The sequence below is a fragment of the Monodon monoceros genome, unplaced genomic scaffold (genome assembly GCF_005190385.1).
Source record: "Monodon monoceros isolate NGI ecotype Baffin Bay Population unplaced genomic scaffold, NGI_Narwhal_1 Super_Scaffold_18, whole genome shotgun sequence".
NCBI classification, from domain to species: Eukaryota; Metazoa; Chordata; class Mammalia; order Artiodactyla; family Monodontidae; genus Monodon; species Monodon monoceros.
The window spans coordinates 66,434,855-66,447,645 of NW_021703774.1; the positions used below are offsets into that span (position 1 = coordinate 66,434,855).

Sequence of the window (12,791 nt, forward strand, 5' to 3'; positions counted from 1 at the left end):
AAATGGCACCGTCTAGGGTTGTGCATGGCATGACTTATGTGGCCACATGCAACCACCTGGCACGATTATACCATTCTTGCAGAGTTAAGTTAGGTAGCCTATGTGAATGTATATAAAGCATCTGACACATAATAATACTCAATACATGATTGCTATAAAGTGGATATCAAAGAAACACCGGGGGTGCAGAGCACTCATGACACACAGATACAAGGATGCATACGTGTAATATGCTAAACAAGGTGTGGCTGGGCAGTGTGGGGCAGGTGTTGACATCTGGACCTGGGCCTCCCAAACTTCAAACTTCTAACGGGCCCCTCTCAGCTTTACCCAGCTTGCTTTGTGGACTCAGCCAGTGGCTCTGGCCTGGCCCCCTCACCTTACAGCCGTGAGAAGAGATGATCCGGAGGTCGGCAGGCACTCGGTCTCCACCCTTCACCTCCACCAGGTCTCCCACCACCACCTCCTCCGCATTGATCTGCATCTTCTCTCCTTCCCGTACCACGAGGGCTTGCTGTGGGGAGGCCCCGGGGAATCTCAGGAGATGCTCATCTTTACCCCTACCTTCCTCTTTTGCTGGTGTCCCACCTCACCTCCAACCCCACCAAGGAGGACAGACCTTGCACCCTTAGCAACAAAATAGGTCCTGGAGTGAAGAGCTGGGGGGTCTTTTTTGCCCAAGCCTCCATCTCAGAGCCCAAGGAGTTGAAGAGATGAGTCTCCCAGAAACCTTATGCCCCAGCCTGGAGCCCAGCTCCGCCATCTACCTGAGGCACCATGTTCTTGAAGGAATCCATGATCTTGGAGCTCTTGGCCTCCTGGTAGTAGGAGAAGCAGCCAGTGACGATGACCACAGCTGCCAGCACCACGCCCAGATACAGCTGGTAAGGAGAAAGGTTTTGAGGGACCTGCCCTTTTCCCAACCCGAGAGGGGCAGCCGCCACTCAGGGTGAGCATTCAGTGCCCCCCTTTGTCTGCACCTGGGAGTGAGAGTGGTGGAAGAAAGTCCTTCTCTCCAACCTCTCCTTCAACCTTCTAACCCCAGCCTCCTAAGACTGGAGGGGGTGGGGAAAATCATAGGGAGTTCCCAGGACTAGGACCTCTCTAGGGGGGAAAGACCCAGGGATGCAGACAAGCCCACTCAAGTGTGAAGGAACAGGGAGGGGCTGTCTCAATCGTGAATGATTGTGTATGTTTGTGTTGGGGGAGGAGTGTCTGTAGATATGTACAGAAGTCTCACCCCCTTTCAGCCTAAAGAGCAGAGGGGCTGTCAGACTGTACAGGAAGGTCTCGCTCCCTGACCCCCACCCACTGTACTGGAGATTCAGGGTTGGAGGACAGAATCATGGGCTGGTACAGGGGTCAGGCGTGCTGGCTCACATTGTCATTGGACGGTTCATCCTCCATGGCAGCCTGGATGCCGTAGGCCAGGAAGCAGAGGATGGCCCCAATCCACAGCAGGATGGAGAAGCCCCCGAAAAGCTGGCGACAGAACTTGACCCACTCAGGGGTGGTCGGGGGTGGGGTGAGGGCATTGGGTCCATCCCGAGCCAGAATGTCCTGGGCCCGCTGGTTGGTGAGGCCCTGAGGGAGGCAAGGAGAGGTGTGGGAGCTGAGCTCGCATCTGGAAGCAGCCAGGCCCCTCATCACTTCCCACCAGCTCCCTGGCAGCAGAATAATGTCCAGGTGGAGAGAAAAATCCCACCTGGTCGGAAGGGGTAGGGGCCCATCAGGAGAGGCCACACGGAGGAGGTGGCATTTGCAATGGGTGTTGGAGGACTTGAAGGCTGAGTAGGATTTTGGCTGTGGTCCCCCCACCTCTGGTCAGCCTTGGGTTGAGACACGTTTTGGTTAGGGCCACAATAATCTCCTCTGGAGGCAGCCTTGATAAGACTCCCTGGAAAGACATCTCAATCGATCTCCACCCCCCACCCCAACTCTCTGCCTTCAGATTCCCCCCCTTCACCAAGGATTCAAGAAGAGTCCTACACTACTGACCATGAATGTCACACAGCTTTGGTCACCATCCATCTCTTTCCCCAGAAAGCTTTGCCTGACCCTGTTGCCCTAGCCCCAGGCTGGCTCACACGCCCCCTCTCTGGGTCCCATTGTGTCCCAGGTGTGATTCTAGAGCTGTGCTCACTATATGGCATTGGAATTCTGTTTGCCTTCCTTTCTGCTGCTGGGCTTTGAGCCCCTTGAATGCAGAGGCCACTTCTTAGTTCTCTTTCTCTCTGTCCCCTCATTTATTTAATAAATGTGTATTGAGCACCTACTACATGCCAGGCAATATGGTCAGTGCTGGGGATCCAGAGATGGACAAGACCCACAAATTCCTGCCTTGCACAGCTTATGATCTCGTGAGGTAACACACTATAATAGACATTACTGCCAGATAGTGAAAAGTGTTACTTAAAAAAATAAAGTAAGGTAAAGGAAGGGGGTGTAGAATTTTAAAAAAGGCAGTCAAGGAAGGCCTACAGGAGGAGGTATGCACCCATTACATTTCTGATGAACGATTTATTTTACTTTTCACAATGATGGGCTTGGCAATGTGACTGTGCCACTAACCATTGATATGAACGTGGGAAGCTACGCTCTCTCTGAGTCTCCTTGTTTTAACGAACAGGTCTCCAACCTGACTTGTTGTAAGGATCAGAGGAAAGTACGTAAAGCATCTATCCCAGCGCTACATGCATAGCAGCGCCCAACGCGTTACTCTGATAATAGTCACGGGTTCCCCCACTATTGCATGTATGTCAGTTCCACGAGACAAGGTGTGTCACTGAAGCTGCTTGGGATACAGCCCTGCCCAGAGGCCCTCCAGGGCCTGGGTTTTAAGGAGTTCTGGCTTCCAGGCACTCAGGGAAGGAGCTGTAGACCAGGAAGCAGGGGATCTGTGTTCTAGCTTTGGCCCTGCCACCAACTAGTCCCTTGTCTCTGGGCCTCGGTTTCCTTAACTGTAAAGATGGTTGGCTTTGAGTTTTAAGGCCCCTTCTATCCTGAGGCTGCGTGGTTCTCTCACCTCTTTGGTGCCCTCCCTAGAAGCCCCTTCACTGACCTTGGACAGATCCACTTGGTACTTGCGGCCCAGCTCATCCAAGGACAGCTTGTGGTCATCCTGGAGAAGGGAAAGCAAGTTTGCTTTGGGGAAGGAGGCAGACTGTGTGTGTCTAGAATGCATCTGTGGGCACTGAGAGCACAGCAGTGAGGCAAGGAGCATGGGGGGGTGGGCACGAGCTTTTCCCTGAGGAGCAGCTGTCCCAGCATGGGAGCCCTTTTCCATGGCCTGGCTGGGGGCTCACCATGGCCACCTCCTTCTTCAGCTCATCCAGCTCCTTCTCTTTCTGTTTTTTCTTGCCGCCCCCATTTTCCGCAGTGGTGGCTGCAGGTGAGTACTCGCGGCCGGCCTGCAAGAGGAAGGGAGAGCCCAGGGAGTCAGGGAGGACGGAGGCTGGAGCCTCTATTCCCACAGGATAGCCTGGGATCCCAGGCATTGGGAGTGGGGGGGGCAGTGGATTCAAAGTCAGTGGTCATCCCAGGGGAGGAAAGGGGGTTGCAGGGTGGCGGGGACCCCAGGCCCTCAGTTTGAAAACGATTAGCAGAGCCCCAGGGCTCTACATTTGAACTTCGGGAAAGGCTGAGGGGCTCAGGACTCAGGAACCCACTTAGCTTTTGCGTAGTTGGGCTCATGCTAAGATTTTATTTGTTGAAAGAACGCTGCTCTTAAAGCAAAGTAAACAAAACCCTTAAAAACCACCATCCTACACTATTTAGAGTTGTAGAAGGGACTGGACAGGGCTGGGGGTTCGTTGAGGGAGCAGTACCCTGTAGGGATGTCTTTGTTCCAACACCGTGGCTGCTTTACTCAGAGAGGAGTAGAGACAGTTAGGAATGGGGGTGCAGTTAAGAGTCTTTGGGGAGTCAGGGGTCAGGGCAGGGAAGTGTCTGGAGGAGGAGGGGAACCACAGGGTCTGGTGGTGGAGTGTGGAAATGGGATGAGCAGGGCTCACGGACTGAGAAATCAGTAGTCGGAGGACAAGTGCGTCCAGGAAATGGGCGCGCAGAGCGTCCTGGTAGCCCTCTCCATCCTGCCGCCACCTCCCACCAGAATGCAGGATTTGGGGTTGGGGTGAATCATGGCCTCTTGTTGGCAAAGGTTTCTGGGGGAGTACCCCTAAGCCCCCCTCGCCTGCAGCCTGGAATGTGAGTGACTCCCCAACCCCTTTGGCCATGACACTTTTAGTACTAGGCTGCCGCTGCTTGGGCAGGATAAAAGGTGCTGGGAAGATCATGTGTCTGCAAGTCCTGTCAGCCAAGAAATAAAAGTTGACCTCAGAGCTGAAAAAAAAAAAAAAAATTGCGACTGGGCAAGAGGCAATTCACAGGACTTGAAGCCCCAGAGCACAATGGGGTGAGGAGGGAACTGGGCCCTGTTTGTCTAAAAATATAAGAAATTGTCTCTGAGCGTAGAGAATGGACTTGAGGACACGGGGAGGGGGAAGGGGAAGCCGAGACGAAGTAAGAGAGTGGCATGGACATATGTACACTAGCAAACGTAAAATAGATAGCTAGTGGGAAGCAGCCGCATAGCACAGGGAGATCAGCTCGGTGCTTTGTGACCGCCTAGAGGGGTGGGATAGGGAGGGTGGGAGGGAGACGCAAGAGGGAGGGGATATGGGGATGTATGTATACGTATAACTGATTCACTTTGTTATACAGCAGAAACTAACACACCATTGTAAAGCAGTTATACTCCAATAAAGATGATAAAAAAAAAAAAAGAGAAATTGTCTCTGAGGATAAATCTAAAACTGAAAATGCATGGAACTCTTAGGTCCAGGCATTCCTGGGTCCTTCAGTGAAGTCAGGTGAACATTTTAACCGGAGCCTCGTGAGGCTACCATCTCCCCCTCCTCTTACTGGCCTGTGGTCTCCTTGCCCCCACCAGGCTTCCAGGGTCTCACAGGGGCCCTCTGGGGGAGAAGGTGGGGAATTTATCCTTCCAAGGGGTCTTGGGTGATAGGATAGGAAGTGGCTGGGGAGGCCTGGGGTGGCGTGACAAGTGCCTTTTCGCCCCCTCTACCTCCCCAGGCTCCTCTCCTCCCACCTCCCTCGGGATGTTGTGTCCTTGTCACAGAGGCACTGCTCAGTTCCTGTCCTGTGCCTCCACTTTTCCACTGGACCCTAAGGGCCATGCCAGGGTTTCACAAATGAGCTTTTCTATACTGTGATGAAATTCTTTTTCTTTTTTTTTTACTGTAAAGAGGGAACACCTGGGTGGGATCTACAGTCAAGGTGCTTGCCCCCCCCCTTTTTTTTTTTGCAGGATAATTCATTTTTTAAAAACAGACTTTTTCTTTCAGAGCAGTTTTAAGTTCACAGCAAAAATGAGCAAAAATTACAGGCTCCCATATACCTTCTACCCGCCTCTGCACGGCCTCCCCACCATCAACATCTGGCACCAGAGTGGTACATGTGTTACAATGGATGAACCTACGTTGACACATCATTATCACTCAAAGTCCACAGTTTACATTAGGGTTCATTCTTGGTGTTGCACATTCTGTGGATTTGGATGAATGCATAATAACATATATCCATTATTATAGTATACGGAGTAGTTTCACTGCCCTAAAAATCCACTGTGCTTGGGGATGATACATTTTTTTTCCATCAAAGAGGAGCCATCCAAGGAATGTGGCAGCTGCCCTGATCACAAGAGATAACGAATCTAGCACCTGGAGATACAGAAGTCTGGCCAGTGAAATCAGGAACTGGGGTGGGGGAGGTGCAGAGAGAGGTGGACACCGTTATCACCCAGACACTAATGATCTAGAAGGATATGAGCTCTTTGCAGGCTGTGTTACTCAGAAGTGCTCTTCCCAGCAAAGGTGATCAGTAAATCTTGCATTTGTTTCCACGTGAAGCATCTACGGATCAAGGCTATCTTTGGCTTCCTGAACGCTGATCTTCCTGGGGAGACTGAAGCAGCCCAACAGGAGTGGGGAAGGGCTGTGAGTAGTGTTACCTCTCGCTTCCCCAGGTGACTCAGGGGGGCTCATTTAATTGAATGGATTGAAACGTCCTGGATTCACAAATCTAATGCTTTGGATTCTGTCCTTGGTGGGACAGCACTGAGAAATGGATGAAAAGCAGCGAAGAGACAAGAGGCCAGAGACCGGGGTGGATAAGCTTCAATGCGACCCTCCATGTGACCCTCTGGGCATTCACAGAGGAGGGGGCTGTGCCTGGGGGCCAAGGAGCAGAGCCCAGAGAATTTCTGTACATACAGGCATGAAGTTCATGAAAATTAGAATCAAAGGCATGGTTTAAAAAATTTCCCAGCCCACATATGTACGTCTGGCATGTACAGATGGTGGCTAAGCAAAGAAGCTCTCAGCAGCAGCCCCTTTCCCTAAGTGCCCGTCCTGCTTTCCTGCCGGCAGGCACAGAGCTGGGGACACACTGCCCCGTCCCCCCTCCTGTCCTGGCAGGGATCTCAGGCTCTGCAGCCAGGAGCCTGCAGAGATTCGGGGCCAGCGGGCTGCCCAGGCAAGAAAGAAAGAGAGGAAGCAGGACCACTCCCCTCCCCTCCTCCCTCCCCCATCCACAAGTCCACAAGTCCCCCTCTCTGGGCCTTGAGTGCTGAAGGAGAACAGAGAGTTCTTTCTGAGAAAGCCCAGGGCTGGGACAGAGTCGGGGCAGCTGGAAATCGGCCAACTTTCCCCCCCACCGCTGCCCTTCGGTGGCAGCTGGAGCAGGCCGGGCTCCCTCCCACCGGGGTTGTCCCTTCCCCCAACTCCCATGCTGCCCTTCACAGTCACAGGGTGATGAGGTGACAGTGAGCCCTTGCTCTGCAGGGAAAAGTAGGATTTGGATGGGGGGGGGTGCCTTCCCTCTTCAGGGGTCTCCTGGCTGGGTGAACTCCAAGCTCCCCCCTTAAGTCCCCCCACTCTCCCCAGCCTCAGTCTGGATAGAACCAGACCTGCTCTCTGACTCGCTACTGGGAGTGGATGGGAAGGGAATTCAGGGATGCTGGGGGAGAAGCACAGACCCCTGAAGAAGTCAAGGTCAAATCACTTCTCAAGCAGGACCTCTTGAGCTGGGTCCACCCTGTGCTAAGTTGAAGGAGGGGAGAGGTTCGAGGTCCTACGCCTCAGCTGGGGACTCCCGTTCCCTGGGGGAACAAAAGATGTCAAGGTGCAGCTGAAGGTCCCCAGACAGTATCTTCCCGTGGTTGTGAGCTCTTCCTCTGTGAGGCCCACACGTCAGACACAGCTCTTCACAGACCTCACGCGCCCTCATACTGTGACATCTATGCTCACTCATGCTTGAAGGTCTGCACGTTTGCAAATTTGTCTCCTGAGACACAAACACAGGTGCTCACCCATGAATGTCTGTATCAACTGCAGCCTATGGAGAACACATGAAAACACACACTCACACACACACACACACACTCACACACCAGTTCTATTTATAGCTCCCACCCTAGCTCAGGAGCCCTGGTGTCCAAGCTCCGGGTTTTCTCAGCTGCTAAACTCAGTGTGATACCATGTCCTTGCCTGACCCCCTAGGCCCAAAGAGCCCTACAGCTCCCCACAGGCACCTTCTTTCTTCAGCACCCTCCCGTTGCTCCCCAGGCCCTTTCCCTCCCTGCTCTCTTCTGCCAGCATTCCACAAAAGGAAAGCCGCCAGGGCGCAGGATGTAAAGGGATTGGGTCACTTTTCTCCATATGGAAAATTCATTTCCAAGCATTCAAAGCCCTGGCCCTGTCCCCCACCCCCCTTCCCTGGTAGTTGTTAATCTTCCCCTTGGCATACCCAGTGCTGCAGAATGCCACAGGCTGGGGTGGACTGAGGGGGGGTGCCTGCGGCTCTCACCAGCCTCTGGGAAAGTCCTCAAAGCACATGGCTTGCAGCCAGAGGACAATGCTGCCCGGGACATCCGGGGGCGCTGGACGGGGGGCTGGGGGCACATCACTCTTCCTCCACACCCTCCGCCCAGCCGTCCCTGGAGCTCAGGGCCCCTGGAGCTGGTGTCCGGAACTGCTTGGTGACTCTGCAGTGGATGGCCCCTGCCCCTCTCTCCAACCTCAGATTGGACCCCCATCCTCTCAGGCTGGGACTCCCAGAGGAATGGATACTTTCAGAGGGTGGCGAAGGCGGGGAGGATTAACAGTACCAAATGTCCCTTCAGCTGGGAGGCTGGGGGATGCGGTGAGAGAGGAGGAACGGTGGAGATGTGGCTGGAGGAGCAGGGACGGAGACGAGGGAGGGGGTGGAGGAGGGAGGGCCGGAGGGGATGCGAGTGGTGGGCTGCGGGGCTCGTGCTGGGGGTGCTGGTGGAAAGGACAGCGCTTGGGCGGCTGAGCTCTATGGGTCTGTGCCCTATGGGTCTGTGCCGTGGGGCTGTGCACACAGTCGTAGCCGGGACACTGTCAGTTCCAAGTTCAAACCAGCCCACTGCTCCTCCCTCCGTATCCCATCTCCACCTCATCCTTTCCCTCCAGCCTCCCTCACCGTCCAGAGAGCCCTACTGCTCCCCCCAGAGAGGCCCCTGCTCTTTGGGGATACTCACCCCACGGCCCATCTTGGGGCAGAGTGGCTGAGGGATCTAGATGGGGGAGGTCACCGGGAGGATCCCAAGCTCACACCACCAGCCTGGGGTGGCCAGAGACCCCAGCAGACAGACAGTGAGCACCAGGGTAGCTTTAAATAGGTCCCTCTCCCCCTCCCCCCCTTCCCCTTCTCGGGAAAGAAACGTTTGTTGAAACAGGATCTCTGAGGACTCCTCCCCTCCCGCCCCTTAAGCAACAGGCCTGTGGAAGGTCCGTTTGTCCCTGCTGAGTGCCCCCCCTGGGCTCCCCTCACCCTCCAAGCCCTGGCCTGGGGCCACCACTGCTGAGAGCAGGGAGAGGCTGTGCCGGGCTGGGAACATGCCCCTTAGGGACAGGCCGAGTGGGAGCAGTCCCCTCAGCATCCCAGAGGCCAGATGCCATGAGATCTGACCCTTCTTCTTGTTTTCCTGTTGGGGAAACTGAGGCTCAGGGAGATTGAACTATTTGACCTGATAAAACAGAGTCAGAATCTGGGTCTCCTGAGTCTACATCCAATCTCCCAGAGAAAGAAGCAGAGACTGTTCCTTCCAACTGTAGAGGTGGTGGGGATACTGAAGCCAGGAAAAGGTAGTGTTGGAACCCCAGGCAAGCCCTTGTGTATGAAGGGGGCCCAGGTGAGAGTCAAAGGCAGCTCAAGGAGCAGCACGTAGTCTGCTTGGAGATGGAGGGGAGAGGGTCTCCCAAGCCCTCCAGATGTAGCCTTTCCAAAGTTTGAGAATCAAGACTCCTGGGGCCTGGGAGGTGGCTGGTGGAGGGACAGGCTGGGCACAGAGGAGACAGCCCAGCAGGCTTCCCAGATAATATCTCTGGGTTTCGTTCACCTTCGTTACAGGCAGGACATGCCACTCCCTTAGTTGAGGAGCTCTAGGCTGAAATTATGCCTGGGGTTTGTGGGTGCGTGGGGAGAAGCCCCAAAAGAGGCAAATTCAGAGCTTCTAAGAGATACATGGAGATCAATACCAAGTACCAGACCTGTGAACTAGAAAGGAGGGCTACAAGCTTCCTTCTTCTGGTGGGGAAGGGAAGGCAAGTCTGCAGCCGGCAGGATGGAGGGTAGGAGACAAGGGGCCGCTCTTCAGGGAAGCATGGGAGAAACTGAGGAAGTGCCTGGGGAGAGAGGTGGGCCCTCACCTCTGGCAGGAAGGGGGTCTGGAACCTGACACCATCCAGAAACAGTGGTAGAGGAGATGGCCAGGAAAGGACCCTCTGGTCTAGAGGTGGTGTTGCTGCTTGCTTGTTAAAAGAGCCAAAGAATCGGGACAAAGGGAGGAAGCAGGGAACCAGAAGGGGCAGAGAGTGAAGAAAAAATCCAGTGCCTGCTTTCTCCTGGGAGCAGTCAGCAGACAGGGTTCTCCTGGTGGAGGGAAGCCAGCCGATAGGGGGCAGGTCTGAGCCCTGGCTGGGAAGCTTGAAAGGAAGTTAGGAGGAGAGGAGTGTGGGCTTGGGGCCCTTGGGCCAGAGGCCTGAGGTTTCTGCTGGCTGGGCTGGTCCCTCTCTGACCCCAGAGGGAACTCCCCACAGAGGGATTATCAACCTCTCCTCAGCAAGTCCACTCTCAGGGCACAAGGCTCTGAACTCCCCAAATAACTGGCCCCCTCCAGGCCTGCAGTTGGGATTTTCCATTACAGGGATCCGGTAGGTCACACCCTGCATCTGTCCTCCTTCTCCTCCTGCGTTGCAGCAGGAAGGGTGGGTGGAATGGGGTAGACACCTTCTCCACATGGGCCCCTCGACTGACCTTGAATTTGGACCTGGGGAGAACAGGTAGTGGGAGGAAACAGCGAGGAGAAAACAGATCCCAGTTCAAGCCCAGGTGTGTAGAGGGGAGAGCGAGAGAAGTAGCTGAAGATGTAACGAGAAGGCTGGTGGTTAGACGTCAGGAGAGACTGCCTGAAGAAGAGTGACCCACGTGTGTGGGGCTCCACACAGAGGGCAGCTTTGCCCTGGGGTAGGGGTGGATGAGAGATGACTTGGGATTTAGGAAGCACCTGTTCCTCGGTTCCTAAGTTGAAGTATCTGGTTTATCTTCTGTCTTGCCCTCTGCAGGACACAAGGTGAGGTAGAACATGGCCCCCCGGAACTTGAGGGTCTGTAGACTTCTGGCACTGGGCTCTCCTAGTTTTCACTCCCCACCCTCACCCCCCGGCACCTCCCACTACTGCCCAGTCTTTCCAAGGCCCTGGCTCTGGTCCCCCTAGCCAGGCCCAACACTGGAAGGGGCTGTGCCCTTCCTCTGCCCACACAGCCTAGTGGGCGGTCCCCGCCTCGCCCTGCATTTGGGCTAGTGTGCAGCTCCAAGGGCACTGGTGCACGCACATCTGGGGCTCAGACAAAGGAAAGGGTGGACAGGACACCTGGGGCCCATTCCTCACCCGTGTCGTGCATCCTTGACCACCCTCCCTGCCCGGGACATTGTGGAGGCTCTGGGGGTCTACCTCCTCCACGGTGGACCTCAGGCTCCAGGACACCAGCCAGTGTAGACATTACCTGGTCCTTTGATCTGGGGGGCCTGGTCGGGCTCCTGCTTCCTTTGAACACAGCCGGTGGTGCCAGCTTGGATCAAAGCCCTTGGGGTAAGAAGAGCAAAGCAGAGAGTGAGAAAGACTTAAAAGTAGGAGGTGGAAAGGCCAGGGGGACTGGGCTCGGGGGTGGGTTTGAGAGAAAGTCATAGATCAGATAGGGGGTCCACAAAGGGCAGGGTGGCCGGTTGTGAATCAGGTGTTTGGTTGGTATGGGAGGATCTGGGAGGGAGGTGTGTGTGTGTGTGTGTGTATGTGTGTGTGAGAGAGAGAGAGAGAGAGAGACAGAGACAGAGAGAGACCGAGAGAAGGTCAGAGAGAGGCAGAGGAGGGCATATTCTGGCGTGTGTGTGTGCACACGCATGCACCTGTGTGCTCGTCATTGGCTGAGGGGGGCGTGACTGTGTGGGGTCCTGTGTGTGGGGAAGAGACCGTGGGAAGGAACCAAGGTAACTCCAGAGGGGGATGTGTGGTCAGTGTAGTAAAAATCAGTTCTTTGTGTACCAGCGCATGTCAGTACCCCGGTGTGTGTGTGCGTGTGTGCGTGAGTGCGTGCGTGTGCACGTGCGGCCGGTGGGGAGGACGTGTGGAACCGGGTGGGTGTACGTGAGAGGCCATGGGAGAATGTGTATGTGCACAGGGAGGGGGTGGGGACGCCGCTCAGCTGCAGATGGGCTTTCAAGGTCTCCAAGAAACAGTTTTGTTTCCTAAGTGACTGGTCTCCTGGGGCCTCCAGCCCAGACTTGAAGGTTGTTTCAAGATCATGAAAGAGAGCGAGGGAGGGAGAATGGGAGGGCAGGAAGCACTGCCGCCCCTCTGGCCCTCTGCCTGCCCCTCACCCCACTTCTCTGCCCCAGTCCCCGATCGGGGCCCAGCTCCCCGGTCCTGCTCTGGTTCTTCCTCCTTTCCTGCTGCCAGCCCGCTCTGGGCGGCCTCGCTTCTCCCCCCTGTCATTCCCTCTGAATCCCTTTTCCCCTTCTTCTTCAGGGCCTGTGGTCTTGTCACCACTGCCAGGCCCCCAGGGCCTTCTGGGGGAGTGAGTGGAAAAGTGTCTCCTTCCATGAGGAGGCTGTCTTGAGGTGATATGGGGAGGCTGGGAAGGCCTGGAGTGGCCATGACACGTATCCCAGGAAAGGTACCTCTTCCTCCCTCTTCCTCTCCAGCCCTCTCTCCTTGTACTTCCCGCAGGTTGCAGTGACCCTGTGGTGGGCAGAGTGGCTGTCCAGGTCCTGCTGCTGCCTCAGTTTCACCACTGGGCCGCAAGGACCACGTTGGATTTTCTCTCTCACTTGCTCTCCCCCCTTTACATCTGCGCCTGTTTTCTTTCGGTCTTCCTTTTCAATCTACACAAAATGTGTTCTAAAAACCTGTCATCTTTAATTTTTCCTCCAGATTATTCTTATTATCTTTTTTATTGTTAAAACCACATTATAAAGAGTTCAGGGGTGTGGGCCTAGAGAAATGGGAGGCTGGTGTTCTGTCGTACTTTGGTTTCCTGTGGCTGGTATGAAGGCTTATGTTTGTATGTCAATGGTAATTATCTGGTGGAGAAGAAGAAACTGATAATTCAGAAGAGGCAGAGATAAATTCAGGAATTAAGTCCTTCGGGGTGAGGATACAATCCAAAGCACAAAAGGAAGTCCCGGGT

At 54.8% G+C, this 12,791-nt stretch overlaps 1 protein-coding gene across 3 annotated transcripts in view; it reads right to left on the minus strand.

Moving 5' to 3' along the window:
* Positions 1 to 11,136, minus strand: part of LOC114898643 (sodium/potassium-transporting ATPase subunit alpha-2) — a 28,967-nt gene extending 17,831 nt beyond the window's left edge. Inside the window, exons 1-7 of one of the 3 annotated variants that reach the window (XM_029228528.1) lie at positions 8,585 to 8,621; positions 3,306 to 3,410; positions 3,062 to 3,121; positions 1,706 to 1,897; positions 1,381 to 1,584; positions 768 to 881; positions 380 to 514 (exon numbers count right to left, since the gene is read on the minus strand). In XM_029228528.1, the coding sequence (XP_029084361.1) occupies positions 380 to 514; positions 768 to 881; positions 1,381 to 1,407 (276 nt within the window). In that variant the 5' untranslated portion in view covers positions 1,408 to 1,584; positions 1,706 to 1,897; positions 3,062 to 3,121; positions 3,306 to 3,410; positions 8,585 to 8,621. Of the gene's footprint in view, positions 1 to 379; positions 515 to 767; positions 882 to 1,380; positions 1,585 to 1,705; positions 1,898 to 3,061; positions 3,122 to 3,305; positions 3,411 to 8,584; positions 8,698 to 11,111 lie in introns of those variants that run through there. The other 2 variants (XM_029228527.1, XM_029228526.1) reach the window with 2 other exon arrangements.
* Between the last annotated feature and the right edge of the window lie 1,655 nt (positions 11,137 to 12,791).